This window comes from Antechinus flavipes, chromosome 6 (assembly GCF_016432865.1).
Source record: "Antechinus flavipes isolate AdamAnt ecotype Samford, QLD, Australia chromosome 6, AdamAnt_v2, whole genome shotgun sequence".
Lineage (NCBI taxonomy): Eukaryota > Metazoa > Chordata > Mammalia > Dasyuromorphia > Dasyuridae > Antechinus > Antechinus flavipes.
Window position 1 is genome coordinate 257,507,859 of NC_067403.1, and position 27,945 is coordinate 257,535,803.

General features: G+C 61.8%; 3 protein-coding genes across 6 annotated transcripts; 1 reads left to right on the forward strand and 2 right to left on the reverse strand.

Moving 5' to 3' along the window:
- Positions 1 to 8,578: 8,578 nt before the first annotated feature.
- Positions 8,579 to 16,724, forward strand: RPS6KB2 (ribosomal protein S6 kinase B2). Of its 2 annotated transcripts, none has more exons than XM_051966557.1 (15): positions 8,579 to 8,596; positions 11,420 to 11,457; positions 11,560 to 11,680; positions 11,889 to 11,957; positions 12,172 to 12,319; positions 12,601 to 12,658; positions 12,741 to 12,841; positions 13,875 to 13,965; positions 14,098 to 14,188; positions 14,291 to 14,398; positions 15,072 to 15,134; positions 15,723 to 15,800; positions 15,895 to 16,002; positions 16,108 to 16,220; positions 16,305 to 16,724. In XM_051966557.1, exons 2-15 carry the CDS (start codon positions 11,423 to 11,425, stop codon positions 16,459 to 16,461), a joined length of 1,341 nt encoding a protein of 446 aa, XP_051822517.1. In that variant the 5' UTR covers positions 8,579 to 8,596; positions 11,420 to 11,422; the 3' UTR covers positions 16,462 to 16,724. The 2 variants fall into 2 exon arrangements, with proteins under 2 accessions (XP_051822517.1, XP_051822516.1); XM_051966556.1 differs by lacking the exon at positions 8,579 to 8,596 and adding an exon at positions 8,838 to 8,944.
- A 165-nt stretch (positions 16,725 to 16,889) lies between these two features.
- On the reverse strand, positions 16,890 to 19,039 carry PTPRCAP (protein tyrosine phosphatase receptor type C associated protein). Of its 3 annotated transcripts, none has more exons than XM_051966570.1 (3): positions 18,818 to 19,039; positions 17,350 to 17,880; positions 16,890 to 17,316 (listed from the first exon to the last, which is right to left on the reverse strand). In XM_051966570.1, exons 1-3 carry the CDS (start codon positions 18,818 to 18,820, stop codon positions 17,200 to 17,202), a joined length of 651 nt encoding a protein of 216 aa, XP_051822530.1. In that variant the 5' UTR covers positions 18,821 to 19,039; the 3' UTR covers positions 16,890 to 17,199. The 3 variants fall into 3 exon arrangements, with proteins under 3 accessions (XP_051822530.1, XP_051822531.1, XP_051822529.1); XM_051966571.1 differs by having other exon boundaries at positions 16,890 to 17,349; positions 17,395 to 17,880; positions 18,818 to 19,037; XM_051966569.1 differs by having other exon boundaries at positions 16,890 to 17,880; positions 18,818 to 19,038.
- Positions 19,040 to 19,997: 958 nt separating this feature from the next.
- CORO1B (coronin 1B) lies at positions 19,998 to 26,542 on the reverse strand. The gene is made up of 11 exons (XM_051966555.1): positions 26,430 to 26,542; positions 25,340 to 25,542; positions 24,006 to 24,128; positions 23,800 to 23,929; positions 23,190 to 23,371; positions 22,779 to 22,898; positions 22,307 to 22,411; positions 22,073 to 22,218; positions 21,937 to 21,994; positions 20,424 to 20,699; positions 19,998 to 20,328 (listed from the first exon to the last, which is right to left on the reverse strand). Exons 2-11 carry the CDS (start codon positions 25,538 to 25,540, stop codon positions 20,203 to 20,205), a joined length of 1,467 nt encoding a protein of 488 aa, XP_051822515.1. The 5' UTR covers positions 25,541 to 25,542; positions 26,430 to 26,542; the 3' UTR covers positions 19,998 to 20,202.
- Positions 26,543 to 27,945: the final 1,403 nt, after the last annotated feature.

Consider the following 27,945-nt stretch of genomic DNA (forward strand, 5'->3'; position numbering starts at 1 on the left):
AAGATGAGCTCAAGAGGGAAAAAAAGAGCAACAAAATAAGCAAACAACAACAAAGGTGAAAATACTCCGTTGTGTCCCCAGGCTCCGGTCTCTGCTCTCTCCATCACGAGACCGTCGGAATCGGTCTGAATCGGCTCATTGCCAACAAACACTTATTAAGCGCCTACTTTGCTCCCCGGTGCTAAGCTGTGGGGATGCAACGAAAGAAGAAAGTATCAGCTTTTAAGGGGTTTCCAGTATAATTGGGGGAGACACCCAAAGGGAGGCAGGAAAGGTTGAGAGTGGGGGGGCTACGCCGGGCATGCGGGGGAGAGAGGGATGGGGAGGGCCCTCTTGTTTTTGCTCAAAGTAGGGAGAGCAGCAGATGCAGAGGGGAGTGAGTGGAGGAGTCCGGGCTCTCTCCCTGGATGGATACAGCTGGAAGATTGGTAGGCGACCCTCCAGCCCTCCGATCCGAGGGTAGAGAAGGCGAAGAGAGGCTGTAGGTCAGATCTTGCGTTAGCAGCGGGCTGAGAGATTAGGAGGCAGCTAGATGGCTCCATGGATAGGGTGGCCAGACAATGTCACGAAGCCCTAGCGACTGAACCATAATGATCAGATTAGAGGCCGGGAACTTAATCTGGGAGGCACATCTTGTCACAGTCACACCCAGAATTTAATTTAAGCTCTCACCCTTGGCTTGGACTCGGGCCACCGCCTCCTAATTGGTCCTTCTGCCTCAGGTCTCTCCCTTCTTACTCCATTTGGGGTTTTCTTGGCAAAGATACTGGAGCGGTTGGACATTTCCTTCAGCGGCTCATTTTACAGAGGAGGAAACTGAGGCAAACAGAGTGAAGTGATTAGTCCAGGGTCTCACAGTAAGTGTCTGAGGCCAGATTTGAAATCTACCCTGTCCATGAAGCCCCTTGCCTTTACAAGCAGGCAGCGCCCTGTGTGGGGCCCCCAGTCCTCCAGAGGGACTGTTTAAAACACAATTGGGAAATATTTCACAATGTCAATAAAATACAATGACACACCGATAACAGGACATTTGAAAGCTAAGTCAATATGCAGCAGGCAGGGATATTTAAGGGCAATTGTGTTTCTCCTCTCCTCCCCCTTTTGTATTTGCTTTCTAGAGAAGAAATTCCCGTAACAATTCCTTTGCAAGCTTATCAGCACCGAGTTTTTATTATTTAATGGGTACAAGGACGCTGTTGTTTGTGCTCATTCTCTGCCGGGACATCGGGGAGGCCGGGACGTGCAAGTGAATTGGATTTAAGGGAGGGAGGGAGGGCTGGCAAGGCCACCACCTCACACTCCCCTCCTGAGCCATCTGGGTGCAGTGGCAAGATAGAGATCAGGACTAGAGAAGGCTCTCAAGGCAAGGGGGAACAGGGCCTTTTTAAGCTCCTTCTTTGGTCTCAGTTTGACACAAGACCCAATCTGTGACCGAGGCTAGATATGACTGTTACTTCAAAGTGAGATGAATCTTCCTTTCTGATTTTTAATGTAGCTGACCATTTAAACGCGACTATTGATCACTTGTGGCTTCCTTTTGCCAATTTGTTAAGATTCTTTGACCATTTATTCATTGTGGCCTGGGAGTTCCCACTGCTGACTGCTTAACAGGTCCTCTGGTGATTTTCTTCTTTTAAAATAATATAAAGGTTCTCTCTGGGGGAGAGCAGGTTTCTCGGGGAGGTTTTCTGGAGGCAGCCTTAGTTTCAGTTGAAAGTAATAATCACCCAAATACAGCCAGGTGCTGAAAGTTCAAATCTTTTATTGATTCCTTCAATATTAACCCGGTTAGCTTTTCTTAGAGCTCTCTCTCTCTCTCTCTCTCTCTCTCTCTCTCTCTCTCTCTCTCTCTCTCTCTCTTCTCTCTCTCTTCTCTCTCTCTTCTCTCTCTCTCTCCTCTCTCTCCCTCTCCTCTCTCTCCTTCTCCTCTCTCTCCTCTCTTCTCTCTCTCTCTTCTCTCTCTCTTCTCTCTCTTCTCTTCTCTCTCTCTCTCTTCTCTCTCCTCTCTCTCTCTCTCTCTTTCTTCTCTCTCTCTCTTCTCTCTCTCTCTCTCTCTCTCTCTTCTCTCTTCTCTTCTCTCTCTTCTCTCTCTTCTATCTCTCCCTTCTCTCTCTCTCTCTCTCTCTCTCTCTCCCCCTCTCCTCTCTCTCCTCTCTTTCCTCTCTTCTCTCTCTCTCTTCTCCTCTTCTTTCTCTCTTCTCTCTCTCTTCTCTTTCTTCTCTCTCTTCTCTCTCTCCTCTCTCTTCTATCTCTCCCTTCTCTCTCTCCTCTCTCTCTCTCTCTCCCTCCTTGGTTCTAAGAGCTCTTGCAGCTTTGTCCTTTGCTTCTGCCTCTGCCTCCAGCCAGCACCAAGGTAAATGTTGTAATGAATCCTTCTTGCTTCCGAGAGAGGGCTTCTGGCTCTCCCAGAATGCTCTGTGTCCGGCCCAGAGTGCTTCTCTCCAATCTAATTCAGCCGAACAACCACGAGTCTGCTTCTTATATATCATCTCCCAAAGGTTGACTCCTTCTTCTGGAGGCACACCTAAAGGGAGGCCTGAATTCACAAACTTACAAAGTTTACTTTGTGACTCTCCCATACTTGTGAACTCCAAGGAGTACTTAAATACTTCTTGATTATATGAGCTCTCTAAAGGTGTGAACACAAGCATTGTATCAACTAGTTCTACTTAGTGCCTTGTTTCAGGTTCTGGCCCAAAACATCTCCTTGTAAGATTAGATCAAGGATCCTGAACTGTGCTAAATTAGATAATTATCGTTTCTATCAACTCTAATGACTTAACAATTTGGAAAGATTCCAACAAGCTCCATATTTTTTTTGTTTTTCTCAAAAGATGTGTTTGTGTGTGTGTTTGTAAGTGTAAGTGTGTTTGTGTGTGTAAATGTGTGTGTACGTGTGTGTTTATATGTATGTGTTTGTATGTACGTGTGTAAGTGTGCGTGTTTGTGTGTATGTGTACATGTGTGTAAGTGTGTGTGTGTGTAACTGTGTAAGTGTGTGTGTGTGTGTGTGTAAGTGTAATCCCAAGATGGCTTTATGGAAGATTGTAGATCCTTGAGAGAAGGAGAAAAGGAGAAGTCTCTGGATTGGTTTTGGCCACCGTGCAGCCCGGACACTGAGTGGTCTCACGTATTTTTGGTGGGGTGGGTCCTTGCCCCAGAGCGGGGCCCTTTGACCTGTGTCTATGGAGCCATATTCTGAGATGCTCAGAGACATGGAGACAATGAGCCAAAGAGAAGAAAGAGTTAAGACAGAATCGGGCTCTGCAGAGTCGGAGAGAGCAGTCCTGGGCCCAGCTTTCAGAGGTGAGGGCCCTGCCTCCCAGAGTCAGCCTCTTCCCGGATCTTGGAAGATGGAAGCGAATGAGAGAAAGCCCCCAGGGCTGGGGGGGGAGGGGGGGAGAGGGGGGGAGGGGCCCTTTCATGTACCTCTCCGGTCATGCTCAATTGCCATCCCTGGTGAGACTTAGTAAAAGATACATAATATCCCCCGAGGAAGTCATTAACGAAAGAAGGGCTCCTTAGATACCAAATATTTATAGCAGGACTTTTTGCGGTGGCAGAGACTTGGCAACAACGTTGCCTCGCACTGGCCTTGGCAACAGCCAAGCCAGTCTGGCCCGCAATGGAACAATGTTGCGGTGTAAGAGACAGTAAACAAAGACTGGAAACAGAAACAGAGAAGCAGGGGAAGAGTTACATGCAAGGGTACAGAGACAGAAGCCGGGTACAGAGACAGAAGCCGGGTACAGAGACAGAAGCCGGCTGCAAAACCAGAGACACTCTAATGATGACGTGGAAAAAAAGAACAACCAGAAAAGCAACTGAAACCAAAGCGAGGCAGGAGCTGTCTCTCAAAGAAGAGCTAGGAAGAGACGCCTCCCCCCACTCCTTTGCTCCCTGCATGTGGAATATTGCATATACTCTCTGTCTCTCTCTCTCTCTGTGTCTCTCTTCTCTCTCTGTCTCTCTCTCTGTCTCTGTCTTTCTCTTCCTCCCTTCCTTTTTTTTTTTTTTTTTTTTTTTTTTTTGCTGAGGCAATTGGGGTTAAGTAACTCACCCAGGGTCACCCAGCTAAGAAGGTTTTAAGTGTCTGGGGCTGGATTTGAACTCAGGTCCTCCTGACTTCAGGGCCGATGCTCTCTCTCCATCGCCCTACCAAGCTGCCCCTATTTTTTTTCCTATATGTTGATCAGTTTTGCCATTTTTTCCTTTGCTTCCTCTCTTCAAAAACTGTTCTAAGGGATGGCTCCCTGGGAGTGAGGAGGGACTGAAGGGAGAAATCGAATCAATGGAAAAACAAAAGAGATCAATCATGGATCAGCCATCGACCAATCAATCAAAGCCGGCTCCTTTAAAAAAGCACAAAGCCCTGTGGCGCTGACCCCTGCTGGCCTTGGCTTTGGAAGTTTGTCTTTTTCTGACCACAGGGCACTGGGCAGGGGGACGGGAGCACGGTGGGATCCCGGGGCCCCGACTAAGGGCAAGAGATTGGTTGGTTCTCCTTGACCTCCAGTAAGGAAGGGAGGCAACATCTGCAGAGGGGAATGGGATGAGACTACCGTGGTGACTGGATGGCAGAAAGTCTTTGGCTGTGTCTGCCCTCCCCCTCCCCTCCCCCCACCATTCCCTACAAGACCCGAGAGGTCAGAAGGGGACAGGAGTTGGTCACCCAGAGTTTACCTGCCGGCTATCCCCGCCGCGGGGATGCTGATAGTGCTACCCTTCCCTAGATCACGGAGTCTCAGCCCCTTATTTGCAAGAAGAGGAAACTGAGGCTAGTCAGGTTATGACAGAATTTGAACCCAGCCCTTCTTGGCTTCCAACGTGACCCAATGCTGCGAGAGTGATGTTGAGGAAATGGGTGGGAGGATGAGCCAAGAGAGCATTATGAGTCATTGTTGAAATGATTATTTACCTGATTCTGAAGACCAATAGGAGGGAAGATCTAGAGAGGGCTGCAAATTACCTGCACATGCTCAGTGGAAGATAACCGGGATAGGAAGATGAGCGCCACCTGGTGGCCCAGGGAGATGCTCCGAGGCCCATTAGGAGTTATCAAGTAACCTTGTCCCAGTAGTACCGGCTGTCGCTAAGCTGGGGCCAAAGTACATCTTATTAAACCTCAGAGGGTACTTAAGTCTCTCGGCTCTGTGTCAAGAGTCCGTAAACATTTGCTAAGTGCTGCGAGGCCCGGGCTGGCTTTCTGGAGGCCTCCGGAAGGTCTCGGCCGGACAGTCCCCGCGAGGACCGACGAGTCGAGTCCAAAGTCTTCCTTGTCCCTTCCCAGCCTGACCCAGTCTCCTCCGGCGGTCTGCTTCCTGTCCCCTTCTCATCTACCTTATGACAATGACGTGTGGAACTTGGAGAACCATGACCTCACCGCGCTAAGTACTAAGTACTTAATTGTCTCATCGGCTCCTCTGAGTTAACGCCACACACCGTGTGCCAGGCACTGGGGATACTGAGGCAAAGGACAGCCCCTGCCCTCAAAAAGCTCAGTCTAACAGGAGAGACTACGAGAAAACAACCTTGTAGAAAAAAGGAGCGATGTAAAAAAAAAAAAAAAAAGGAGCAACATAACGAGATAAATGGGCTAGGATTCAAAGAGAGAAGACATTTCAATAAAGAGGCGATGGGAAAGGCTGCCTGTAGAATATGGGACTTGAGGAGAGCCAAGGAAGTTAGGGAGGAGGAGAGGAAAAGGGAGAGAGCGTTCCAGGCATGGAAGAGAGCCAGGGAAAATTCCTGGAGCTGGGAGATGGAGGGGCTCGTCTGTGAAACAGCCGGGATTGGGCTGTCAATAGATCAAAGAGCATGTGTTGGAGAGTGACGCGTGAGAAGGCTAGACAGGTAGGTGGGAGCAAATAATAAAGGATTCTGAACGCCAGACAGGATTTTGGATTTGACCCTGAGAGTGATGGGGAGCCACTGGAGTTTAATGAGTGGGAGCAGGGTTCAGGAGAGTAAGGTGACATGATCTGACCTGCACTTTAGGAAAATTATTTCAGTGGCTTGAATAGAAGATAGATTGGAGTAGGGGGAGACTTGAAACAGGCAGACAACGCCCCCCTCCCCCATCCCAGCAGTTACCATAATAGTCCAGGGGGAGTCCAAGGTGAAGGTCATGTTAGAGAAGAAGAAGAGGGAGTAGGAGACATGGTACAAAGGTGAAACTGGATCTGGGGGTTTCGAGAAGTGAGAAGCCAGCCTAGGGGACTGGGAGCACCGTAGTGCCCTTGACTGGATTAGAAAATCGAGGGGGAAAGGGGTTAGGGCAAAGAGGCTACGCTCTGTTCTGGGCACGTTGGGTTTGGACATCCAGGCCGAGATGCCCCAAAGGCCGTTGGGAAATGGGAGATGGGAGCTCTGTAGACAGGTGGGGGCAGGAGAGGGAGATTTGAGAATCATCAACTTAGAGATGATAATTAAATCCGGGGGAGCTGATGAGATCACTGAGTGAAACAGTCTAGAGGGAGGAGAGAAGGGAACCCAGGTCAGAGCCCTGAGGGATGTCTGAGGTCAGAGGGCACCATGGGGAAGAGGATCCAGCGAGCTTCCTGGGGAGGAGGAAGGCCCTGTCTGGGAAGATCAAAGAAAAGGGTTTGCTCAGTGAGGTCAGAGGCCGCAGAGAGGTCAGAGAGGATGAGCACTGGAAAAAGGTCATGAGCTTGGGCCATTTAAGAGACATTTGTAACTTTGGAGTTCTGGTGGATCGATAGGGAATGTGTATGTGAGGGGAGGGGGGCACAAAAAAGCAAAGGGGAAAAAGCGGAGGCGCCTACTGCAGATGGAGTCTAGCCCAGGGCACAGAAGGGGGCCGGGATGGCAGTCACGGGGCCGAGAGGATCGACTGCAGGCTTCTTGAAGGGAGGGAAGCCGCGGGCGTGTCTGTGGGCAGCAGGGAAGGAGCCAGCGGTCAGGGAGAGAGCCCACGTGATGGAGTGGGGCCATCTGTTGGAGGAGAGGGTAGAGGATGGGGTCCATTGAGCGGGCAGGGTTAGTCGGCGGCCCAGGTAGATGCCCAGCAGGAGCGGGTGAGGGCTGGCCTCCATTTGTCCCCTAGGCAGGGCTCCCAGCTGAGAGGGCAGGGGAGGGGAGCAGCCTGTTTCCCCATCCGCCCTTTCAGGCCGCCACTCCCCTCATTTGCTGCATAGCGCCTTCTGTGACTCACCACTGCCCGCCTTACTTCGCCTTTTTTTCTCTAGCCCTCTTCTCTCCACAAGAATGGGTCAGCTCGGGCCCCCTTCTCATTCCCCTGATTTCAAACCAAAGGGCCCCGAACCACCACGAAACTGTCTCCCCTCCTCCTGTCGGCCCGTGTCGGACCGTAGGCCGTGGCCCCTGTGGGACTGTAGGCCGTGGCTCCTGTGGGACCGTAGGCCGTGGCTCTGGTTGGACTGTAAGCCAGCTGAGGGCAAAGACTGTCTCTGCTCTTGGATTTGTGTCCCTAGAACTCGGCAGATGAAGTGCCAGGCCTGTAGTCGGGAATGATATGGATTCAAATCCAGCCTCTGACACTCACTGGCTCCCCATCATTTGCCTCAGTTTCCTGATCTGAAAGGAGATGACAAGAGACCCCGGATTTGGCCAGAAAAGCCCAGATGGGATCCCGGGGCCGGACACAACTAGGTTTATAAAACGATTCTCGCTCCCCGGGGCTGTTCTGGATCCTGCTCTGCTCCGGCCATCCCCTTCTCTTCCCGGACCCGGCCTGGATAAGGGGGCAACAGCTGGCTTCCCACAGGAGCAGACTTCATAAACTGCAGCGTGTGAATCAGCTCGAGCCATGGAGGCACGCCCCCCCCCCCCCCCACCTGAACCCCACTCCCATCTCAGGGCCCTTGGAAAGCTGCGGCTAACTCTAAGGTGACTGGGATGGACTAACCCAAGGCGGCCCAGCTAGGACTTAGTCCGCCCCCCCAAAACCCTGGGAAAAGACCCCCGGGCTCCTGCTGCGAACCCTACATGCCGCTCGGGGCCCCCTACGTGCGGGAGTGACTTTGGGGCTACTTCCCACTGCCTCCCTCCTCCTCCCCGCCCGCAGCCTCCGCGGTAATTAGCATGCGGCGGCACTCCCTCCCGCTGTCATCTCGGTGGCTCCCAGCGATGACCCGAGGAACCAGCCGGGCCTGCCCCCATTTCGTAATTGGAAGCTTCCTCCTAAGTCCCAGCAGCGGAGGGGGAGGCTGAGGCCGGACGTCCTGCACCCTCCCCCCGCCCGGCCCGAAGGGGCTTCCCTGGAGCTCCGGAGGCTCCCTCAGGTCGCCAGGGGCTTAAGGACCTCCGCCTGCGTTGATTGACTGATTGATTGATTGATGGGATTAGGACTCCCCCCCAGCCCAGCCCCGCCCGGGGCGGCGGCCGCGGAGCTGCTTTTTGTCCCGGGGCGGCGGACGCCCGGCAGATCCCCACCCACCGCCCGGAGACGCGGCCCCGCGCTCGCGTGAGAACTCCGGCCGGGAAGTGTGTCCCCCGGCCCGCGCCGGGGAGCGGACCAGATCCGAGCCGGAGGCCGACCAAGCGCAAGTGAGCGGGCCGAGCCGCGGGACCCAGCCCAGCCGACTGCGCCGAGCGGGGCGCCGGGGACGCCAAGGTTCGGGACTGACGCGATCGGGCGGGGGAGGGGACCGAGAGCGCGCCTCAGCCCAGCTCCCGGGCCCGGGCCGAACTCGAACTCCCACAAGCCCCCGGGAAGGACGCCACCTCCCTTCCGGGCCGTGTAGGCGGTGGGAGGTGGCGGAGCGGGGCCGGCTCGGGGTGACCGTGACGCCCTCACGCAGAGGCGCACGCGCTCGGCCGGCCCAGCGGGCGGGGGGACGCGGGGGGACGCGGGGGGACGCGGGGCGCCGGCGCCCGGGCCGCCATGGCGGCGGTGTTCGATATTGACCTGGAGACCGAAGAAGGCAGCGAGGGCGACGGCGAGCCGGAGCTCAGCCCTGCGGTAAGGCGCGGCCCGCTCCTCTCCGGGCCTCAGTTTATCCGGCAGAGAAGTGAGGGCGCTGGACTGGCGAGGCCCCGCCCCGGAGGGAGGGAGCGGAGGCTGCTGTCAGAGTCGCGTGCCGGGGTCTCCCTCCTGGGACCCTCCGCGTTCTCAGGGCTCTGCTTTACCTCTGTCACTCCAAAGTTCCGAAGTTTCTCCTTGATTCCTGAGTTCTGAGGGTCTCCCCGCTCTGACACTACGTTCTACATTCTAAAGTTCCTCCCTGATCTCAGGGTTCTGCTTTAACACGGTCAGTTCTAAGTTCCCAAGTTTCTCCTTGATCTGTCCTGACACTCCTGAGTTCGGAGGGTCTCCCTGCTCTGACACTACATTCTAAGCCCTAAAAGTTCCTCCCTGATCTCAGAGCTCTGTTCTGACACTCCTGGGTTCTGAGGCTCCCCCTATTCTGACATTTAAGTTCTAAGTTCTAAACTTCCTCCCTGGTTTCAGGGCTCTGCTTTAACACTGGCAGTCCTAAGTTCTGAAATTTCTCCTCCATCTGTCCTGACACTCCTGGGTTCTGAGGCTCCCCCTACTCTGACATAAGTTCTAAACTTCCTCCCTGATCTCAGGGCTCTGCTTTAACTCTGTCAGTTCTAAGTTCTGAAGTTTCTCCTCGATCTGTCCTGACACTCCTGGGTTCTGAGGCTCCCCCTACTCTGACATAAGTTCTAAACTTCCTCCCTGATCTCAGGGCTCTGCTTTAACTCTGTCAGTTCTAAGTTCTGAAGTTTCTCCTCCATCTGTCCTGACACTCCTGGGTTCTGAGGCTCCCCCTACTCTGACATTTAAGTTCTAAGTTCTAAACTTCCTCCCTGATCTCAGGGTTCTGCTTTAACTCTGTCAGTTCTAAGTTCTGAAGTTTCTCCTCCATCTGTCCTGACACTCCTGGGTTCTGAGGTCCCCCCTACTCTGACATAAGTTCTAAACTTCCTCCCTGATCTCAGGGTTCTGCTTTAACACTGTCAGTCCTAAGTTCTGAAGTTTCTCCTCCATCTGTCCTGACACTCCTGGGTTCTGAGGCTCCCCCTACTCTGACATTTAAGTTCTAAGTTCTAAACTTCCTCCCTGATCTCAGGGTTCTGCTTTAACTCTGTCAGTTCTAAGTTCTGAAGTTTCTCCTCCATCTGTCCTGACACTCCTGGGTTCTGAGGTCCCCCCTACTCTGACATAAGTTCTAAACTTCCTCCCTGATCTCAGGGTTCTGCTTTAACACTGTCAGTCCTAAGTTCTGAAATTTCTCCTCCATCTGTCCTGACACTCCTGGGTTCTGAGGCTCCCCCTACTCTGACATTTAAGTTCTAAGTTCTAAACTTCCTCCCTGATCCCAGGGCTCTGCTTTAACTCTGTCAGTTCTAAGTTCTGAAGTTTCTCCTGGATCTGTCCTGACGCTCCTGGGTTCTGAGATTCTCCCTGCTCTGACACTATGTTCTAAGCCTTAAAAGTTCCTCCCTGATCTCAGGGCTCTGTTCTGACACTCCTGGGTTCTGAGGTTCTCCCTACTCTGACAATATGTTCTAAACTCTAAAGTTCCTCCTTCCTCTGCTACTCCTGTTCTGAGAGCCCCTCCCCCTCCTTCCATACTCTGCGCTCTCATCCTGGGCCTGGCCTGACCCTCCTCATTCCTGGGAAGTCTCTTTGCCCCGACGGGGACCGGGCTCAATCCTGCCCCTCTCTGCCCCTCAGCATGCTGGGGGGGCTGCTCAGACACGCGCTGTCCTCTCCCCGGCTGTCTGACATTCTGCTTTATCTGATCCGAGTCGTCCTTCAATCCCAGTGTTTTCATCTTCTGGGCCCCCCACCCCTCGTCTCTCCCGCATCCTTGGGGCTGCGAATCGGGCCGCCCTTCCTCCAGCTTCCCCCGGGCTCTCTCCGGTGGAGCACCCCGCTTTCTTCTAGCACCTTTGCTAGCCCCCTGCGTGTCTGTATGGCCTCCTTCACCCCCCGCTCAGGACTCCGGGGTTCCTTTCCTATTCTCCAGATGCTCCCCCGTCCCCTCCTCTGGCCTTGTCTGTAGCTCTCCCTTCCTTCAGGGATCTCGCCTCCCCGGGCTTCCCTCTCACCTCCTTCCTCTCCCCGCCTCCCTTGCTTCGTGCCGTGGGTCGTCTCCCTTATTCCAGTCCCTGGTTGGGCTTGGGTCCCTCTGAACTCTGACCAGATGATGGGAGCTGAAAGGAAGAAGTCCTTAAGTTCAGTCATCCCATTTTTCTAATGAGGAAACCGAGGCAGAAAGACTTGCCTGGAGTCATATGTCTAGTTAAGTGTCTGGAGTTGGATTTGAGTGTCCGGCGTGTGGTGGGCTACCCGTGATGCCACGCTGCTTCTCAGTCGCCACCTTCCCATCGCCTTGCTCTCAGGCCTGGGGCCCTGGTGTGGGGGTCCGGGGTCAGGGGTGACCGTCAGAGCCGGGACACTGACCTCCACTTTCTCTCCCAGGATATGGACCCGGATTTGAGGACAGCTGCTTGTTTGGAGTGAGTAGGCCGGAGACGGAGCCTGGACTGGGGAAGGAAAGGGTGGGGGGCTCTCCTGGGTTACCGGGGGGAGGTTTCGTTCCACTGACGGTATGCCCACAGGCCCGTGGGGCACTACGAAGAGGTGGAATTGTCAGAGACCTGTGTGAACCCTGGAACCGAGCGCATCGGCCCCCACTCTTTTGAGCTCCTCCGAGTCCTGGGCAAAGGGGGCTATGGCAAGGTATGGGGGTCTCCCCTGGGAAGGTGTATCTCCTGGAGGGGGGGCCCCTCCCAAAGGCAGCCTGGGCCCCCTCCCAAAGGCAGCCTGGGCCCCGCCGACCTCGGTGCCTTCCGGGCCTGGCTGCCTGGGTCTTTTTCCATGGGTGCTGCCCTGTGCCACAGTACTAGGACGCTGGGCTTCCTGACAGCCACCCTGTCTGCTTTTCCAGGTATTCCAGGTCCGGAAGACACAAGGCACCAATGCAGGGAAGATATTTGCCATGAAGGTGTTGAGGAAAGTGAGTACGGTCCCCAGGAGTCGGGACAGCTGGGTCTGGGGTGGGCCCCGGGGAGCAGGGGCAGCTGGGTGCTGGGGTAGTCCCCAGGAGTCGGGACAGCTGGGTCTGGGGTGGGCCCCGGGGAGCAGGGACAGCTGGGTGCTGGGGTGGAGGAGGCAGCTTCCAACAGAGTGTGACTCTGCATCTCTCCTGCCCCTCATCCCCACCCCACCAGGCAAAAATTATGCGCAACGCTAAGGACACGGCCCACACGCGGGCCGAGCGGAGCATCCTGGAGGCCGTGAGGCACCCCTTCATCGTGGAGCTGATCTATGCTTTCCAGACCAGTGGCAAGCTCTATCTCATTCTGGAATGTCTCAGTGGTAGGGTTCTAGCTCACCCTGGAGGCCCCAGTGGGGGGGGTTCTAGATTATCCTAGAGGGCTCGCGGGGCGGGAGGTGGTTCTAGATTATCCCGGAGGCCCCAGAGGCTCGCCGTGGAGGCCCCTAGCAGTATGGCCACCAGGGCAGAGCCTGCCTTTCCCCCCCCTCCCTCCCCCCCATCCCCCTCCTGCTCTTGGTCAGACCTTTGACACGAGCAAACTGAGGCTCAGAGAGGGAGTGATTGGCTCTGGGCCCCACAGCGAGGCGGGTTTGTGTTCCAGGAGGGGAGCTCTTCATGCAGCTGGAGCGGGAGGGCATCTTCATGGAGGACACGGCCTGGTGAGTGCGCTGGGCATGCGGGGGCGGGGGCCGGGTCTCCCTCCCTCCCTCCCTCCTCCCGTGACCCGTCTTGTCCCCACAGTTTCTACCTGGGGGAGATCACGCTGGCCCTGGGCCATCTCCACTCGCAGGGCATCATCTACAGGGACCTGAAGCCCGAGAACATCATGCTGAGCAGCCAAGGTGCGTGTGCGTGTGCGAGTGTGAGGGGCTGTGGACTGTCTGTTTGTAAGGGGGTGTAGAGGGGAAGGTGCGTGTGTTTGGAGGGATGCGAGTAGATGTACGGGAGTGTGTACCTGTGTGTAGGTGTGGGTGTTTGTAGGCCTGTGTGCTTACAGGTGTGGACGTGTTTGTAGCAGGTTTGGACGTGTTTGTAGCAGGTTTGGACGTGTTTGTAGCAGGTGTGGACGTGTTTGTAGCAGGTGTGGATGTGTTTATAGCAGGTGTGGACCTGTTTGTAGCAGGTGTGGACGTGTTTGTAGCAGGTGTGGACCTGTTTGTAGCAGGTGTGGACGTGTTTGTAGCAGGTTTGGACGTGTTTGTAGCAGGTGTGGACCTGTTTGTAGCAGGTGTGGACGTGTTTGTAGCAGGTGTGGACGTGTTTGTAGCAGGTGTGGACGTGTTTGTAGCAGGTGTGGACGTGCTTGTAGCAGGTGTGGACGTGTTTGTAGCAGGTGTGGACGTGCTTGTAGCAGGTGTGGACGTGTTTGTAGCAGGTGTGGACGTGTTTGTAGCAGGTGTGGACGTGTTTGTAGCAGGGGTGGACGTGTTTGTAGCAGGTGTGGGTGTGTGTATAAGGGCGGGACAGGCAGAAGGGGAAGGCCAGACTGGGGTGGGGAGGGGGCAGCAGCAGACCCCTGTGCTCCAGAGCTCCCCATCATCCTGACTGGGCTGGCCAGGGAAGCACTTTGGGCCTCTGCCCTGAAGGCGCTGGGCTTCCCCCGTGGGATTTGTCCCTTCCCCTCTCCTGAGAGCCATCCCTTAGCGGGGGCCGGCTGCTGCGGGCTCTCATGGCCTTTCCGAGGGGCTGTGGCTAGAGGCCCTGCCTCCCTCCCGCCCGGTCCTGCCTCCGTTTCCTTCCTTGGGCCCCCGCGGGCTCTGCAGTGGGAGGGAAGCTTCCTGGGGGCAGGTTCATCTCCCCTTGGTCCCCTCCCCCCCTTCTCCCCCCCAGTGGCCCTCGGGGCACTCCCTGAACTCCCTCCCGCCTCCTCCGCAGGTCACATCAAGCTGACGGACTTCGGCCTGTGTAAAGAGTCCATCCACGAGGGCTCCGTCACTCACACGTTCTGCGGCACCATCGAGTACATGTGAGTGGTGGGGGCCCGAGGGGGCGGGACATAACTGGGGCGGGGCCCAAGAAAGAAGGGGCGGGGCTCAATGAGGGCGGGGTCCCAAGGAGGGAGAGGGAAGAGTCAGACAGCCAACGGACCCCTCCGCAGGGCGCCCGAGATCCTCACCCGCAGTGGCCACAACCGGGCCGTGGATTGGTGGAGCCTGGGATCCCTGATGTACGACATGCTCACAGGAATGGCAAGTCCCCCGGCTTGGGGGGGGGGGAGGGGTGACGGGGGAGGGGAGGGGGGGGCAGGGAGGGCGGCGGCACCTGGCTCTGACCGCTGTCCGCCCCCACAGCCGCCCTTCACTGCAGAGAATCGCAAGAAGACGATCGACAAGATCCTGAGGGCGAAGCTGGCGCTGCCCGCCTACCTCACGCCCGACGCTCGGGACCTGCTCAAGAAGGTGGGCCGCGTCGGGTTCGGAGGGGGAGCCGGTTTCCCAGGGGGAGCCGGTGCCGGCTCTGTGGCTCCCCCTCCCGGCAGCAGGCTCCGAGGAGTGCTCCCCGGACTCCCGCCCCCAGGGCTCCCTTTCTCCCACTTTCCCCTCCTCTGTCCCCGCAAGGGATCCTGGGTAGGGGACCTCCAGAACTAAGGCCCATTCCTAGAACCCGGCAGAGCTGAAAGAAGCCTCAGTCATCCAGCGCTGTCCTCTTAGTTAGCAGGGTCGGAGCCACAGTCGAATCCAGGACCCCCAGAATCCCAACGCCCCATTCACTTTCAGAAAGGGCCCTTCTCCCTGGCCTGGGGCCACAGTGGCCGGAATCTCCTGCTGGTCTGGAGTCGGGAAGAGCTGGGACGGCTCTTGCCTCCGTGGCCAAGGAGCCTGGACCTCCCCGGCCTCAGTCTCCACATCTGTAATGTGGGACGTCACCCATGTGAGAATGGCGAGCTTAAGTGAAGGAAGCCCTGTCAACAAAGTGCTTGGCTGCCTGACCTGGGCAGGGAGATTGTAGAGGGCGCGGGCTCACCGGCTTCCCTCCCACCGCACTAGTGCTGCCCTGCTGCTCTGGGCGCTGCCCGACCCCTGACCTCCACTCACGCCCACCCCCTTCTCTCCCTTTTTCTTCCTTCCCTAGTTTTTGAAGAGAAACCCCAGCCAGCGACTTGGGGGTGGACCCGGGGATGCAGCGGATGTCCAGGTGGGTCAGGGGTCATTGGAAGGGTCACTCTGCTCACACAGGCACCATATGAAAATTCCTAAAGCAGATCTGACCGAGGCACCCTCCCTCAAATGCCATCAGCGGCTCCCTCTTTCTGCCAAGAGAAAAGCCAGACTTCTCAGTCTGAAAGTCCCCCCCACTCCCCTGCGTCCGGCCCCAGCCCACGTCCCTTCCCGTGTTTCCCATGAGTCCTCTTCTTGCCTGCTGAGGTGCAGACGCAGAGGCTGGGCTCTTCCCCACCCCGGGCCTAGAACGCGCTCCCCCCGGTCTCTGCCAGCTTGGGTTCCCCCCTCCCCCTTGGGCCCCTTTAGTTCTGAGGACTGTATTCCACTTGGAGCGGGGGCAGCTTGTATTTCCTGTCCCCACTACGTTCCTCCCACCCTCCCTCCCCTGCTTCCTCAGGGCATGGCCTTCCATTGTTTCCTCTGTCTTGCACACAGTAGGTGCTTCATACGTGTTGGAGTGGTCTGGGATTGGGGCACCCTGCTTGGGGGGGGGGGGCCGGGGGCGGGGCTGTCATGTCCAGGATTGGGGCAGTCGACCCTGACGGGAGTTCTCGTTCCCTAGAAACACCCTTTCTTCCGCCACATCAACTGGCAAGACCTCTTGGCTCTCCAGGTAGAACCGCCGTTCCGGCCCAACCTGGTGAGTGTGGGGGCGGGGTGGGGAGTGGAGCCCCTTGCCCGTAATCCTGACCCCTGACCCCAATCCTGACCCCTGCCTTTCCCACCCACCGCAGCAGTCGGACGAGGACGTGAGCCAGTTTGACACTCGCTTCACGAAGCAGACGCCCGTGGACAGCCCCGACGAATCTGCGCTCGGTGAGAGCGCCAACCAGGTCTTCTTGGTGAGGAACCCCCGCGGTGTTTGGGGGGCTTGGGGACGGGGGGGGGGGGAGAGATGCTGCCAGGGAGGGCAGGAAAAGGGGTAAGACTTGCGCCTCCGCTTCCAGGGCTTCACCTACGTGGCCCCCTCGGTCCTGGAGGGCATCAAGGAAGGCTTCTCGTTCCAGCCCAAACTGCGGTCCCCTCGGCGCCTCAACAGCAGTCCCCGCACCCCCATCAGGTATGCCGAGCGAGGAGGGGCTTGGGCTGGAGCCGGGCTCAAAACCAGGGCCTCCCCCTCACTGTGCCTCGGTTTCTCCTGCAGCCCCCTGAAATTCTCACCTTTTGAAGCGTTCCGACCCAGTCCCGGCGCCCCGGAGTCCATGGAACTACCCCCACCCCCGGTCAGTTCAGCCCCGCTTCCCATCCGGACTCCCGCCGGCAAGAAGTCCAAGAAGGGCCGGGGCCGCTCCGGGCGCTAGAGGGGCCGCCGCGTGTCCCAGCCACCCTCGAACTCTGATCCCCGCCTCCCCTTGACCCCTCGAAAGGATTTCCTGGCATTGGCCTGGAAGTGCTGTAGGCCCCTTGGGCCAGGCTGAATGAAGTGCCCTTGGGGGCGGGGAGGCACCTTTTGCACAGAATCATGGGAACGGACTGCTGCAGCCTCAGTGGGCAGCGAGTGCCCCCTCCCCCCCCCGCCCGGCTGCTGGGCTGCGGCTTTTAGCAAATAAATATTGGAATCGTGGCCGCTGCCGAGACCTCGTCCTTTCCTGTGAAGGGGGCGGGAGCTCAGGGCCCCCCATCTGTCCCGGGCTCGTGGGGAGCCCCTCACGGAGCTGGCGTTTGGGGTCTGGGTGCCCGCCCTACAGAGTTTGGGGTGGGGGTGGGGGCCTAGAAAAGCACAGAGGAGTCCAGCGGAGGAGCCTTTATTTCAGAAGGGGCCGTCCTCCCCCCGTGCTGGAGCTGGATGGAGCTTCCGCCCCGCACCCACAAGCTCAGTGGTCTCAGTCTGGGGGGGGGGGGGGCACTGCTTTGTGCCGCACAGTCTGGAGGCTGGGGCTGGGCACCGATCCCGGGTCAGGGGGGCGCCCCCACCCCTTCAGGACCAGGGGAACCGCTGTGGAGTCTGGGGGCGGGGCAGGCTGGGCGGGCCCCGTGTATCCCCCTGTGCCTATTGGGCCGGAGATGGGCATCAGGGAGGCGAAGCCGGACCCCCGCGCCTAGAGCGCCGTGACGCTGAGGCCGTGGCCCCCCTCCGTGCCCGCCCCGTCCTCCCAGGCTGCACTGCCCGAGAAAGCGTGGAGGTCGCTGAGCAGGGCCCCGGCGCTGCCCCGGGCCTCAGAGAGCTGGGTCCCGGAGCTTCCCCCGGCCTCGGAGGGCTGGGTCCCGGAGCTGGACCCGGCGCTGCCCCCCGCCTCGGAGGGCTGCGCCTGGGGGCCTTCCTTGGCCTCCCCCCCGCTCGCCTCCAGGCCCTGGGAGCCGCCGGGCCCTCCATCCTCGGGCTTCTGCTCCGGCTGCTGCCCGTGCTCCCCGTCTGGCTCCAGATCCTCCTCCTCCTCCTCCTCCTCCTCCTCCTCCTCGTCCTCGTCCTCGTCCTCCTGCTTCTCCACGCTGTCCTGGAGCTCTTCCACGGCCGAGCCTCGGAGCCAGCGGGTCAGGCCCGAGGCGCGCAGCAGCCGGCGGGCGCGCCGGCCCAGGGAGGAGCCCAGGCGGGTGGGGTGGTAGTGGCCCCCCGACTCCCGGTTGAGGTGGTACCAGGCCAGGGCCAAGGCCGCCAGGAGCAGCAGCAGCAGCAGCACCAGCAGCCACACGGTGACCGAGTTGGGGGAGCCGCTTCCCTCGGAGCCCCGCGCCCCCGGCAGGGCCACCAGCGCCGCCACAAGGCCCAGCCTGCACCGCGCCTGTGGGGAGGGAGGAGGGAAAGGTGGGCGGGGGCCGGGGCCGGGCCCCTCTGGCCCCCGACCGCCGCCCGCTCGCCGAGATCCAGCCTCGGTTCTCTCGTCGGCAGAACGGGGCGTGACGGTGCAGACGGGGTCTCGCGGGAGCGAGACGAGGTGGGAAGGACCAGGTTTACAGCGTGGCCCGGGGGGGGCTCCCCGAAAACACCAGCCCCCCCGGCGTCCGTGCCCACATCCTTCTCAGAAGGGCCCCGGCCCTCGCCAGCTCTGAAACTGGGCCGTCCCGTCTGACCCTCAGTTTCTTCCTCTGTAAAAGGGGCGCGCGCTCTCTAGGGGGAGCACAGGGACACAAGCTGGCAGCGGCTGTCGGGCCCCTCCCCCGAGGGCTCCCCGGAGACGGAGGCCCGAGCAGGGCGGGGGTGGGGGCTGGCACTGGGCATTTCCTGCCTCGCCCCCCACGGGCCTGGGAGCCTCCCCGAGCTCTCTGCTTAGCACGTCCTCCCTGCCCCCCCAGCATGTGACCGAGCCCACTGCCGCCTGGGCCGCCTCCGTGAGAGGAAGCTTGCGGTCGGAACAGCAGGTGGGGCCTGCCCTGCTTGTGTGCTCGCGGGGGGGAGCAGAGCCGGGGCCCCCATTTCTGGCCCCTCGGAACGTGGGGGAGGGGCTCGGAGCCCCTTGGGCCCCGGGCCTCACGCGGGGAGGCCTGAGGAGCTGAGACTTGGGGCTCCTTCCTCGGTGACCCTTCGCCTCTGACCGCCCGGACCACCTGCCGGTCCTGTCAGGTGCCAGGTACTCCCGGCCCGCGCTCCCCAAGGCCGGGTCCCGAGCAGGCCCTCGGAGACGGGGAGCAGGAGGCCCAGCCCTGGCCCCGCTCGGGGGCCCCTCCGCCCCGGTCCCTGGCGCCCCCGGCCCCCTCCTCGTCCCGGGCCCCCTCACTCACCATGTGGCCCTGCGGTCTCCGAGCGGACCCGGCTACTCTGGGGCGGAGAACTCCGGCCGTGGCGGGGCCCGAGCGCAGACTGGGCGAGGGAGGCCGGGACCGCGACCCGACTCACACTGGGGCTTCCGGCTTCCTGTGTCTTGCCCACCCCCTCCCCGAAGCTGGCAGGGGCCCGATGGTGGGGAGGGGGCGGGGCTGCCGAGGGGGGAGGCACACACTCCCTCAGGTCGGGGCCCAAGGCTTCTGGGGGGGGGGGCCAATCATGAAATTAGCAGAAACACCGCCCCCTCTCCCAGAGCTCACGTGCTGCCGAGCGAGACAAGGATGTCAGGGGGAAATGGGGGGGAGGAACGGGGGTGGTGCAGGCCCGGAGCCCCGGGCGCAGGGGCCGCTGGTACCGAGGTGGGACGCGGGGATGGAGCGGAACGGGCCCGGGCGCTGGGAGAAGTGGGGGGGCCTCCTGGTCGGTCGGGGGGTAACAGGGAGCCCCGGAAACTCATTGGGCGGAGCTGACCCGGTCGGGTCCAGGCCTGGGCGGATCACTGGCTGCCGGGTGCAGGATGCGCAGGATGTGCCACGGTCCAGGTGTGAGTGACTCACAGGGGCCACACTAGGCCCGGGCACCTGAGGGCCAGGCAGGGGGGCCGGGCTGGGGCCGCTGGGGGAGCGGGAGGGGAGCGGGCGGCCAACAGTGGCCCAGGGGGTGGAGACTCAGGGGGGCCCCTGAGCCAGACCCCCAAAGGCTGAGGGGAGCTGGAGGCCCGGGAGGGCGGCGTCCCCCAATCCCAGAGAGGAGGCCCGGGAGGGCGGCGTCCCCCAAACCCAGAGGGGAGGCCCGGGGGAGGGCAGTGCCCCCCAAATCTAGAGGAGGCCAGGAGAGAGCAGTGCCCTCAAGCCCCTGGAGACGGCGAGGAGGGAGAGTTTAGGAACTGGGGAAGCGAGTGGAGGACACTGGGAGAAAGAGGGAAGGACCGGGGGGAGACTTCAAGGTGCCGGAGCGCGGGCGTGCTTGTGGTAGAGGCGCCGCCGGGGGCAGAGATCGGGCTCAGGATGGGGGCTGGCGACAGGTGGGGGGCAGCAGAGCCGCAGATGTCATTTCCTCCCCCGGTCCCCAGGCGCGCCGCCCCCCTCTCCCTCCCCCCGCCCCGGGCCCCCCACAACAAAGGGCCAGCCGGCCGCATTCTTAGAAAGGTTTTTATTTGGAATGAAAATAGAGTCGGGCCCACAACTTCCACCAGGGGAGCTCAGGGCAGCAGAGCAGAGTCTGGGTAAGTCTTGGGGGCTCGCGGGGGAGGGGGTGCCTCGGGGGCTCCTTGCCTGGGATACATATAAAAAATTCTGGGTAACAAGTATAAAATGGTCCAGCCGGGAGGGGCCCCGGCCGGCTACACGTCCCCGTTCTCCATGCGGCCCAGCTGCTCCTCCAGCCGCCCGATGCGCTCGCCCTGCTCCTTGACCAGGGCCCGGAGCAGCCGCAGCTCCCGGGTCACCTCCTCCAGCTTGCCGGCCTCCTGCAGGGGGACAGGTCCGTGAGGGGCTGGGGCGCGCTCTGGAGCCCGGCCCGCCCCGGGGAGCCCGCCTGACCGGCCCCGAGGACGGCACTTACCCCAGTGGCCGGGACGCCGGGGGCGCCGACCGCGCTGCCGGCGGAGGCGGGGGTGGGGACGCCCGCCCGGGAGGGCGCCGGGGCCGAGGCCGCGCGGTTGTCGTGGAGGACGTTCTTCCGGCTGACCTTGAGGTCCCTCTGCTTGCTGGGCACGTAGGCCTCCCGCAGGGAGATGAGCAGGGGCTCCGCGTCCCGGCCGCTCACCCATTCTTCGGCCTCCAGGGCGGGCTCCGGCCCCGCCGTGTCTGGGTACAGGTCATCCTGAAATAGGTCTGACTGCGGGGGCAGAGAGGGGCGCTGGTGGGCGAGGGGGTGGGGGGAAGGATGGACCCCTCCCCGGGAAGGCCTGGGTGAAGCCCCCTCAGAGCTCTCCTGAGCCTGTGCCCTCTTGTTCCAGATGGGGAAACCGAGGCCCTGAGCAGGAACTGGCCTGAGGCCTCCGGACGGCGAGGCGGGAGAACCAGGGCCTAAACCCGGGCCTGCGGCTTCCCGCGCTCACTCCCCGAGATACTGCCTGGGGTCACACTCCCGGCCCCCTCGCCTCCGACCCTCCCGGGGCTCCCTGCCCTCCACGCGCAGGGTGAGCTCGGGCACCGACGGGCAGCTCCCTGGGAGGGCAGGCCCCGAACCCCGGTCCAGCCTCCACCTGGGCGTCCGCTGCCTTCCCGCCACCCCAGCTAACGTCAAGGACCGCGAGAACCGGGCCCGGCGGCCTTGGGCTCCCACAGGGCCTTGGGCTCCGGGAATGAAGCGGTTAAGGGCTGGAAGGGACCCGGGAGACTTCTGGTCCCACAAAGGAGGCTTGTCGCCCAGCAGCGGGCGCTCTCGGGAAGCCCTCCCGGGGGGGCCGCCGGCGTTCCAGCCGGAGACGGCGCTGACATTCTGCCCCAGTTGGAGCGTGCCCGGGGCCCCGGGAAGGCCATTGTGGGAGCTTGGAGAGCGTCCAGGACGGGCCGGGAAGCGCCGCGTCACATGAGAAGGAACAGATTGGAGGGAGCCGAGGGCGGAGGGCTGGCCCGGCCGGACACCAGCTCTCGCGCCGGGAGCCATGAGAGTCCTTCCCCTTGGCCAGAGGGGAAGTAACGGCGGATGGAGGGCCAAGGTCAAGATGAACCTGCTGCCCGCCTCTGGTGGGGGATGGGCCGCGTGTGAGGGGGCCTGGGTTCCGGGCAGGGAGGGTCCCTTCGGGCCGCCCCTCCCTCCAATTCTGGGTCCGTCAAGTTCAGTCATCCCAGAGCCAGCTCCCCAGCTCCTCCGCGGCCAAGCAGGGCAAGCTCAGCTTCCAGGGCCGAGAGCCCCTGGGCCCAGCTCCCTCCCTCCCCGGAGGGGCCGAGAGCCCCTGGGCCCAGCTCCTCCCTCCCCGGTCTTCCCCACACTGAACAGCTCCGGTTCCCTCCCCGTCCTCAGCTCCCAGAGACGGGCCGGACGGGGGCTGGCCGGGGCTGCAGAGGGCAGAGGTCTGGGCGCTCGGGAGCGGGGACTCAGCGGGGGCCCGAGGGCCGGGCCCACTCACCTTCCTGGGCACCGTCATGATGATGGGCTCGCACTTGCGTTCGTGGAGCTTGTAGAACCTGGGGGGGACGAGGGGTGAGCCTGGTGGGGGCCGCCCTCCCCCCTCCTGCCCGCCGGCGCTCCCGGGCCCCTCTCACCTGGCAATCTCGCACTTGCTCACGTCCAGGCCTCTCTTGGGCATGCGCCCCATGCCCCGCTGAGGCTCCTTGCTGGTGAAGGTGTTCAGGAAGTGGATGTAGGGGGGCTCGGCCGTGATCTCAAAGTAGCGGATGCTCGAGTCCCCCTGAGAACGGGGGGGCCCGAGGCAATCAGGGTCCCGCCCCCCCCCCTGCGCCCGCCTCCGCCCAGCCCCGGGGCACCCCCAGCCCCACCTTGCCACAGACATAGATGACATTGGTGTCGGGGTCGTAGAAGGGCAGCAGGGCCCCGTTGCTCGAGTCCAGCTCCTGCAGCGCCATGGGCTCCTCCAGGTTCTCCTGCAGGTGAGAGGGGGCATTCGTGGGGCACTGGGGGCTTAGAGCCCGCTCTCTGCCAGCCCGTGCTTCCGTCTGCGCCCCTGCTCTGTGCCCGCTCCTTCCCACCCGCCGAGCCACATTCTCGGTCCCTCGAGCTCTGATGTTCTGTGTCCCAGGGTCTGATCGTCCCCCGGAAGCCCACGTTCTGGGGGTGAGGCTCTTGCCAGCTGACAGTCTGTTCTCGGTTCCCTGTGGCGTTCCGTGATGTCGGGGACCTCGGTCCTCCCTCCTCCAGCAGTGGGGGCCCGCCCCGGCCTTAGCGCCCTAAGCCGAGTGTCCGTCCCCTGCTGGCCCCTCGGCAGCCCCGGCCCCACCGGCCTCGGCTTACCGGGTCCCAGAGCGCCAGCTGCCGCTCGCTCATCCGGCTGAAGCCCGTGGTGAACACCTTGCCGTTGGCCAGGAAGATGGCCCGCATGGGCCGGGCTCCCTCGTGGGCCTTCTCTCGCTCCTGCGGGCACGGAGGCCGGCCATCCTTACGGCAGGAGTTTGGGAGCCCCGCCCATCAGCGCCTCCCCACAGAGCCCAGGAACCCAGGGCCGATCTCCCAGCATCCCCCTCCCCAGAGCTTAGCATCGCCCCCTCTCCCAGGACTCAGCATCGCTGTTACCCCCATCACCCCTGGGCTCAGCATCGCTGTTTCCCAACCCCCCCCTCCCGGCTCAGCATCACCCCCCCCCCCCGGGAATCAGCATCGCTGTTCTGCCCCACCCCCGGAGCCGGCGCCCAGTCCCCCACATACCGCCACCAGCGTGCCTCGGCGGGGGTCGATGATGCGCACGCTCTTGTCCTTGCAGGCGGAGCAGAAGAGGCTCCCATTGCGGTTCCAGGAGATGTTGTAGATGAGGTCGGGGTGCAGGTCGTCCAGCCGGTACAGCTCCTCGGCCGTGCCCACGTTCCAGATGAGCACCACGTTGTCGCAGCCTGCGCGGCCCCCGCCCGTCAGTGCACCCGGCCCAGACCCCCCCCTCCCCCCCCGCCGAGGGAAAGGCTCCGATCCCAGCCTGCCCCGGGCCTCCTCTGCAGTCTCGCTCTCCCTATCTGGAGAATGGGCCAACAGCAATGGACTCCTCACTACCCCCAATTACACAAGGACCCTTCTCACCCAGGGACCGGCTAATGGGCAGCCGGGCGGGCTCCCACAGCCAGGAAGCACCGGGCCGGGCTCTCTGGGCGCTATAAACCTTATCTCCCTGAGTCTGCACGATAAACCCCAGGGCAGGTGCTGCTCGTGCCCCCATTTTGCAGGCGAAGCCACCAAGGGCAAGAGAAGGAACGCCTTGCCCAGTTAAATAAGCACCCGCTCCTAGCGGCCCCTCCCTCCCGGGGCAGCCTGGGAAGGGGGGCGAGACCTGCGCTGAGGAGAACGTTCCGCGCTGTGGGATGCCAGGTCACAATGCCCACTCTCTTGGAGTGGCCCTCCAGGACCACCACGGGCTCCGTCAGGGGCGCCACCAGGCCGTTCTCCGGGATCTGCCAGACCTGCGGGCCCCCCGCCAAGGGTTAGCAGGGGGTCCCCAGAGCAGGGCCCCGCCCCCCGCCCCCGCCAGCCCCTCACCATGACCGTGCAGTCCTCCGAGCCGCTGGCGATGACCTCGTCGTTGTGGGGGCACCAGTCGATGTCCAGGACGGGGCCGGTGTGCCCGCACACTGTGGGGTACGACTTGTCGATGCGCCCGGTCTGTGGGCATGGGGAGGGGGAGAGGGGGAAGAGGTCACGGAGCCGGGTCACGGGGGAGCCGGGTCATGAGGCAGGGCCTCCCCTTTCTCCCCTCCCCCCCACCTGGCACCGGAGCTCCACTCCCAGACTCCAGTAGCAGTTTACAGTCTGGGTGACCTTGGTCAAATTGCTTTACAGCTCACGCCTTCACTTCCCGGTCTCTATAATGGGACTGGGACCTCCCCCTTCTTCATCAAGGTCAAGATAAGGGAAGGGAGCCACTCGAGGGATGCTCAGGGAAAATGGCGGCTGGCGCTTCTGGACTCCCCGAATTCTGCTGGTTTTCAGGCCTGTCCGGCTCTGTGCGGCCCCTGCCCTCGAGTCCCGGGGGTGATGCCCTCAGAATCCTCCCCCGGCATCCAATCAGCTGCCAAGGCGCGTCCATCCCTTCTCCTCCATTCCCTTCTCCCCTTCCCGACACCTGCAGGGCCCCTTCCCTGGCCCGGCTCAGTCCCCCTCACCCCGACCGCTGCGCTAGCCGGGTCCGGCCCACGCCAACCTCGGGCTGCTCCACTGACCCCGGCTTGGAGTTAAAATGCAATCGTGCTCCCCCAAAGCACAGATCTGAGTCACCAGAGCCTCCCCTCCCCTCTCACCTCCAGTGGCTCCCTATCACCTCAAATGCAAACTCTCGTGTTTGTGACCCTTCAGCATCCGCCAATGACTTGTTTTTCTAGACTGATTTGACACCCCCCCACCCCCACTCCAGCCAGCCCACCCGGCCACTTCCTAGGGCCGCGATTTCCCTCTTGGCAGATGCTTTTGCAACAGCTGTCTCCCCGGCCTGGAACACACTCACTCCTCTCCCCTGCTCTTAGCCGGTACCTCCCACCCAAAGGCTTTCCTGGCCCCTCCTCAGTACCGTTCTTGCCCCCATGATTACTTTTGTGCCCACTCCTCTGTCCCCCTGAAGGTACTCTCAGGACTTTCCCACTTGCCCCTGCCAGGGCAGCTCTAGACCCCTCTAGGACAGACTCCAGGTCAGCTCTGGGACCCTCTAGGACAGACTCCAGGTCAGCTTTGGGACCCTCTAGGACAGACTCCAGGTCAGTTCTGGGACCCTCTAGGACAGACTCCAGGTCAGCTCTGGGACCCTCTAGGACAGACTCCAGGTCAGCTCTGGGACACACATGATGAATAACCCGGGGCCCGCCCTCTGCCCAGGAGGGCACCTTGCTCAGGGGCAGCACCATGAAGGCCCCTCCCCCGCTGGCCTCCACGATGATCGCCAGGAATTTGGGGTTCACGGCACAGAAGGTGCTGTCCCAGGTGACTCGGGACACCCGAATGTCCTCATAGCACTGGTCGTTCTTGACCGGCTGCCCGAAGACGTGCCGGAACTTGCTCTGTCTGACCACTTTGCGGAACGACATGACTGGCAAGAGAAAAGCAGAAATGAATCTCGCACCCCTTCGCCCCCCAGTCAGACGAGGCGCCCCCTCCCTCCCTCCCTGCCCGGTCCCGGGAGGGCATCTCGGGGCAGGCGGACTCTCGGCCTCCTCCGCAAGGGCCACCCCTTCACTTTACGGATGGGGAAACTGAGGCCAGGAAGGAAAAGGGGCCTCCCCAGATTCACTGCGGTGGCAAAGAGAAGAGTCAGGTCCTGAAGCAGTTCCCAGACTCCGGGTTTCCTGCAGGAGTTTCCACCACTGACTGACTAGTTTGACTTCTGTTTGATTTGGGCCACCTCTCTTTCCCGGAGTCTCAGTGTTCCTATCTATAAAATGGGGCCATCGCCCCCTTCTGCCTCCTTCCCTCCTACAGACAGAACTGGAGAAGGCCAAGGCTTCCTGGGGATTTTGGGAAGCCTTTCTTTAGCTGTCTGCAGGGACGGGAGTGGGGGTGGTGTTCCAGAAATCTCCTCCCAAGGCCTTGGAAAACAGGGCTGTCCTTAAACCACCTCCCGCAGCCCCCGAGCCGCTCCTCCGGCGCTCGCGCAGTCCGCAGCCTCGGACGGGCGCCCCTCTCCCAGGCCTGCTCCCGGCTAGACCCTTCTCTGCCTGGCTGGGGGGAGGGGAAGCCCCCCTCCCCCTCCTCCGGAGGAACTAGGCCAGGGCCCAGGCTCCCGCAGTGGGAAGGGGGGGGGCGGACGCAGATCTGCAGAGGCTGCGGCTGGAGGGAGGCAGGGGGGTCCCGCCCCCCCCAGACCCCCCCGTACCCCGCGCCCCGGGCGGCTCCGGGAAGGGCCCCGGGTCCCAGCGCGCGGGGAGGAGGGGCTGCCTCGGGAGGCCGCGCCCCCTCCCCAGCCCCGCCCCTGCTCACCGGCGGGCGGGTGGGCGCCGCTCGCGCGGGACAGCGGGACCGAGTCCGAGTCCGAGTCCGAGTCCGGCGGCCGCTCTGGATCCCCAACTCTGGGAAGCAGGAAGCGGGAATCAGGAAGTGACCGAGGATGCCCAGGGGGGAGGGGCCGGGGCGGGCCGGGGGGAGGGGCCTGGCTGGAGGAGGAGGAGGAGGAGGGGTCTGGGGACGCTGATGGGGGAGAGGACCTGGGCAGGGACTGTGGGGCGGAGGAGGGGCTGGAATCCAGGACTGGGGCGCCGGGGAAAGGGGGGGCGGAGGCGGGACTAGGGGCGGCCGCTGGGAGGAAAGGAGGAGTGGCTAAGGGGCTGGGGGCGGCCGCTGAGGAGAGGGCCTGAGGAGGGAGGGGCGGAGGGGGGCCGGGATTCGAGGCAGGGGCACGGAGGGCGGGGCGGAGGCGGGGCTAGGGGTGGCCGCTGAGGCGAGGGACTGAGGAGGGAGGGGCGGAAGAGGGGCTGGGGCGGCCGCTGGGGAGAGGGCCTGGGTAGGGAGGGGGGAGGAGGGGGGCTGGGATTCGAGGCAGGAGCACGGTGGGGAGGGGCGGAGGCGGGGGCTGGGATCCGGGGCAGGGGCGGCGGGCCGAGTTCTAAGATGCCGAGAAACGGCCGGGAGGAGCAGCCTTGAGAGGGGCCTGCGGGGGCTGCGGCACTTCCCTGCAATGGCTCCTGAAGGGTCCGGGAGGCCGTAATCCCAAGGAACTAGAGAGGAGAAGGCTGGGGGAGGGGGGGGCGAAGGAAGCGGGGGGGCGGGGCTGGCAGAGCCCCCCCGGATTGGGCCATTTGCTGGGGCTTCTCTCTGCGCTTTCCGACGGGCCTAGGGCTGCCCCAGCTGCCCTCTGGCCCAGGTGCGGGCGCTTGGGCGTCTGAAGACTTGGGTTCAAATCCCTTTTCTACTATGAGCCCGTGGGCTAGTCTGCGCCTCCCCCCAGCCCAGACGACACCCACGGCTCCTTCCTGCTCTCTAACCGGAGCGGGGCCCAGGCTGGGGCCGATTCAGCGCGCTGGGAGAGGCGCAGAGCTTGCCTGCCTACCTTCTGAGCGCATCCCCGCGCCAAGTTTGCCCGCTGGGGAAACCGAGGCTCCAGGAGAAGGGGCTTTGGCTGAGCTCGGCCAGGGAGGGCGGAGGAGGCAGGATGGCCCCCGGGCGCCCGCTCCCACTGCAGGGGTGTGGGGTGCAAAGATGCAGGGGATGGAAACTGAGGCCCCGAGGGAAGGGCCCCGCCCCCAGGTCAGACAAGCAGAGCGTCCCAGGGGGGTTATTAGTATTTCTTAGTCATTGGGAGGCCCTTCGCCCCCGCGCCCGGGATGGGGGGAGGATGGAAATTCCAGAACTCTGGAGAGCCCGGAATGTGGGAAGAGACCCCGCCCCACTTCCCCTCCCCCTTCCCCTCCCCTCCCCGAGAAAGTTCAGAGCTCCATTACTGGGGCCAAACTGCCCCCCCCCCCCCCCCCCGAGGGAGGGGATTTGAGCGAGTGTCCCG

Bases quoted from the DNA above. Each gene is read 5' to 3' on its own strand.
- RPS6KB2 (XM_051966556.1), top strand. From the start codon at position 8,867: ATGGCGGCGGTGTTCGATATTGACCTGGAGACCGAAGAAGGCAGCGAG. The intron at 8,945-11,419 runs GTAAGGCGCGGC...TTTCTCTCCCAG, and splicing joins AGCCGGAGCTCAGCCCTGCG to GATATGGACCCGGATTTGAG. The intron at 15,801-15,894 runs GTGAGTGTGGGG...CACCCACCGCAG, and splicing joins CGCCGTTCCGGCCCAACCTG to CAGTCGGACGAGGACGTGAG.
- CORO1B (XM_051966555.1), bottom strand. From the start codon at position 25,540: ATGTCGTTCCGCAAAGTGGTCAGACAGAGCAAGTTCCGGCACGTCTTC. The intron at 21,995-22,072 runs GTGAGAGGGGCC...CGTCCCCCCCAG, and splicing joins AGCAAGTGCGAGATTGCCAG to GTTCTACAAGCTCCACGAAC. The intron at 20,700-21,936 runs GTGAGTGGGCCC...CTGCCCCCGCAG, and splicing joins TCATGACGGTGCCCAGGAAG to TCAGACCTATTTCAGGATGA.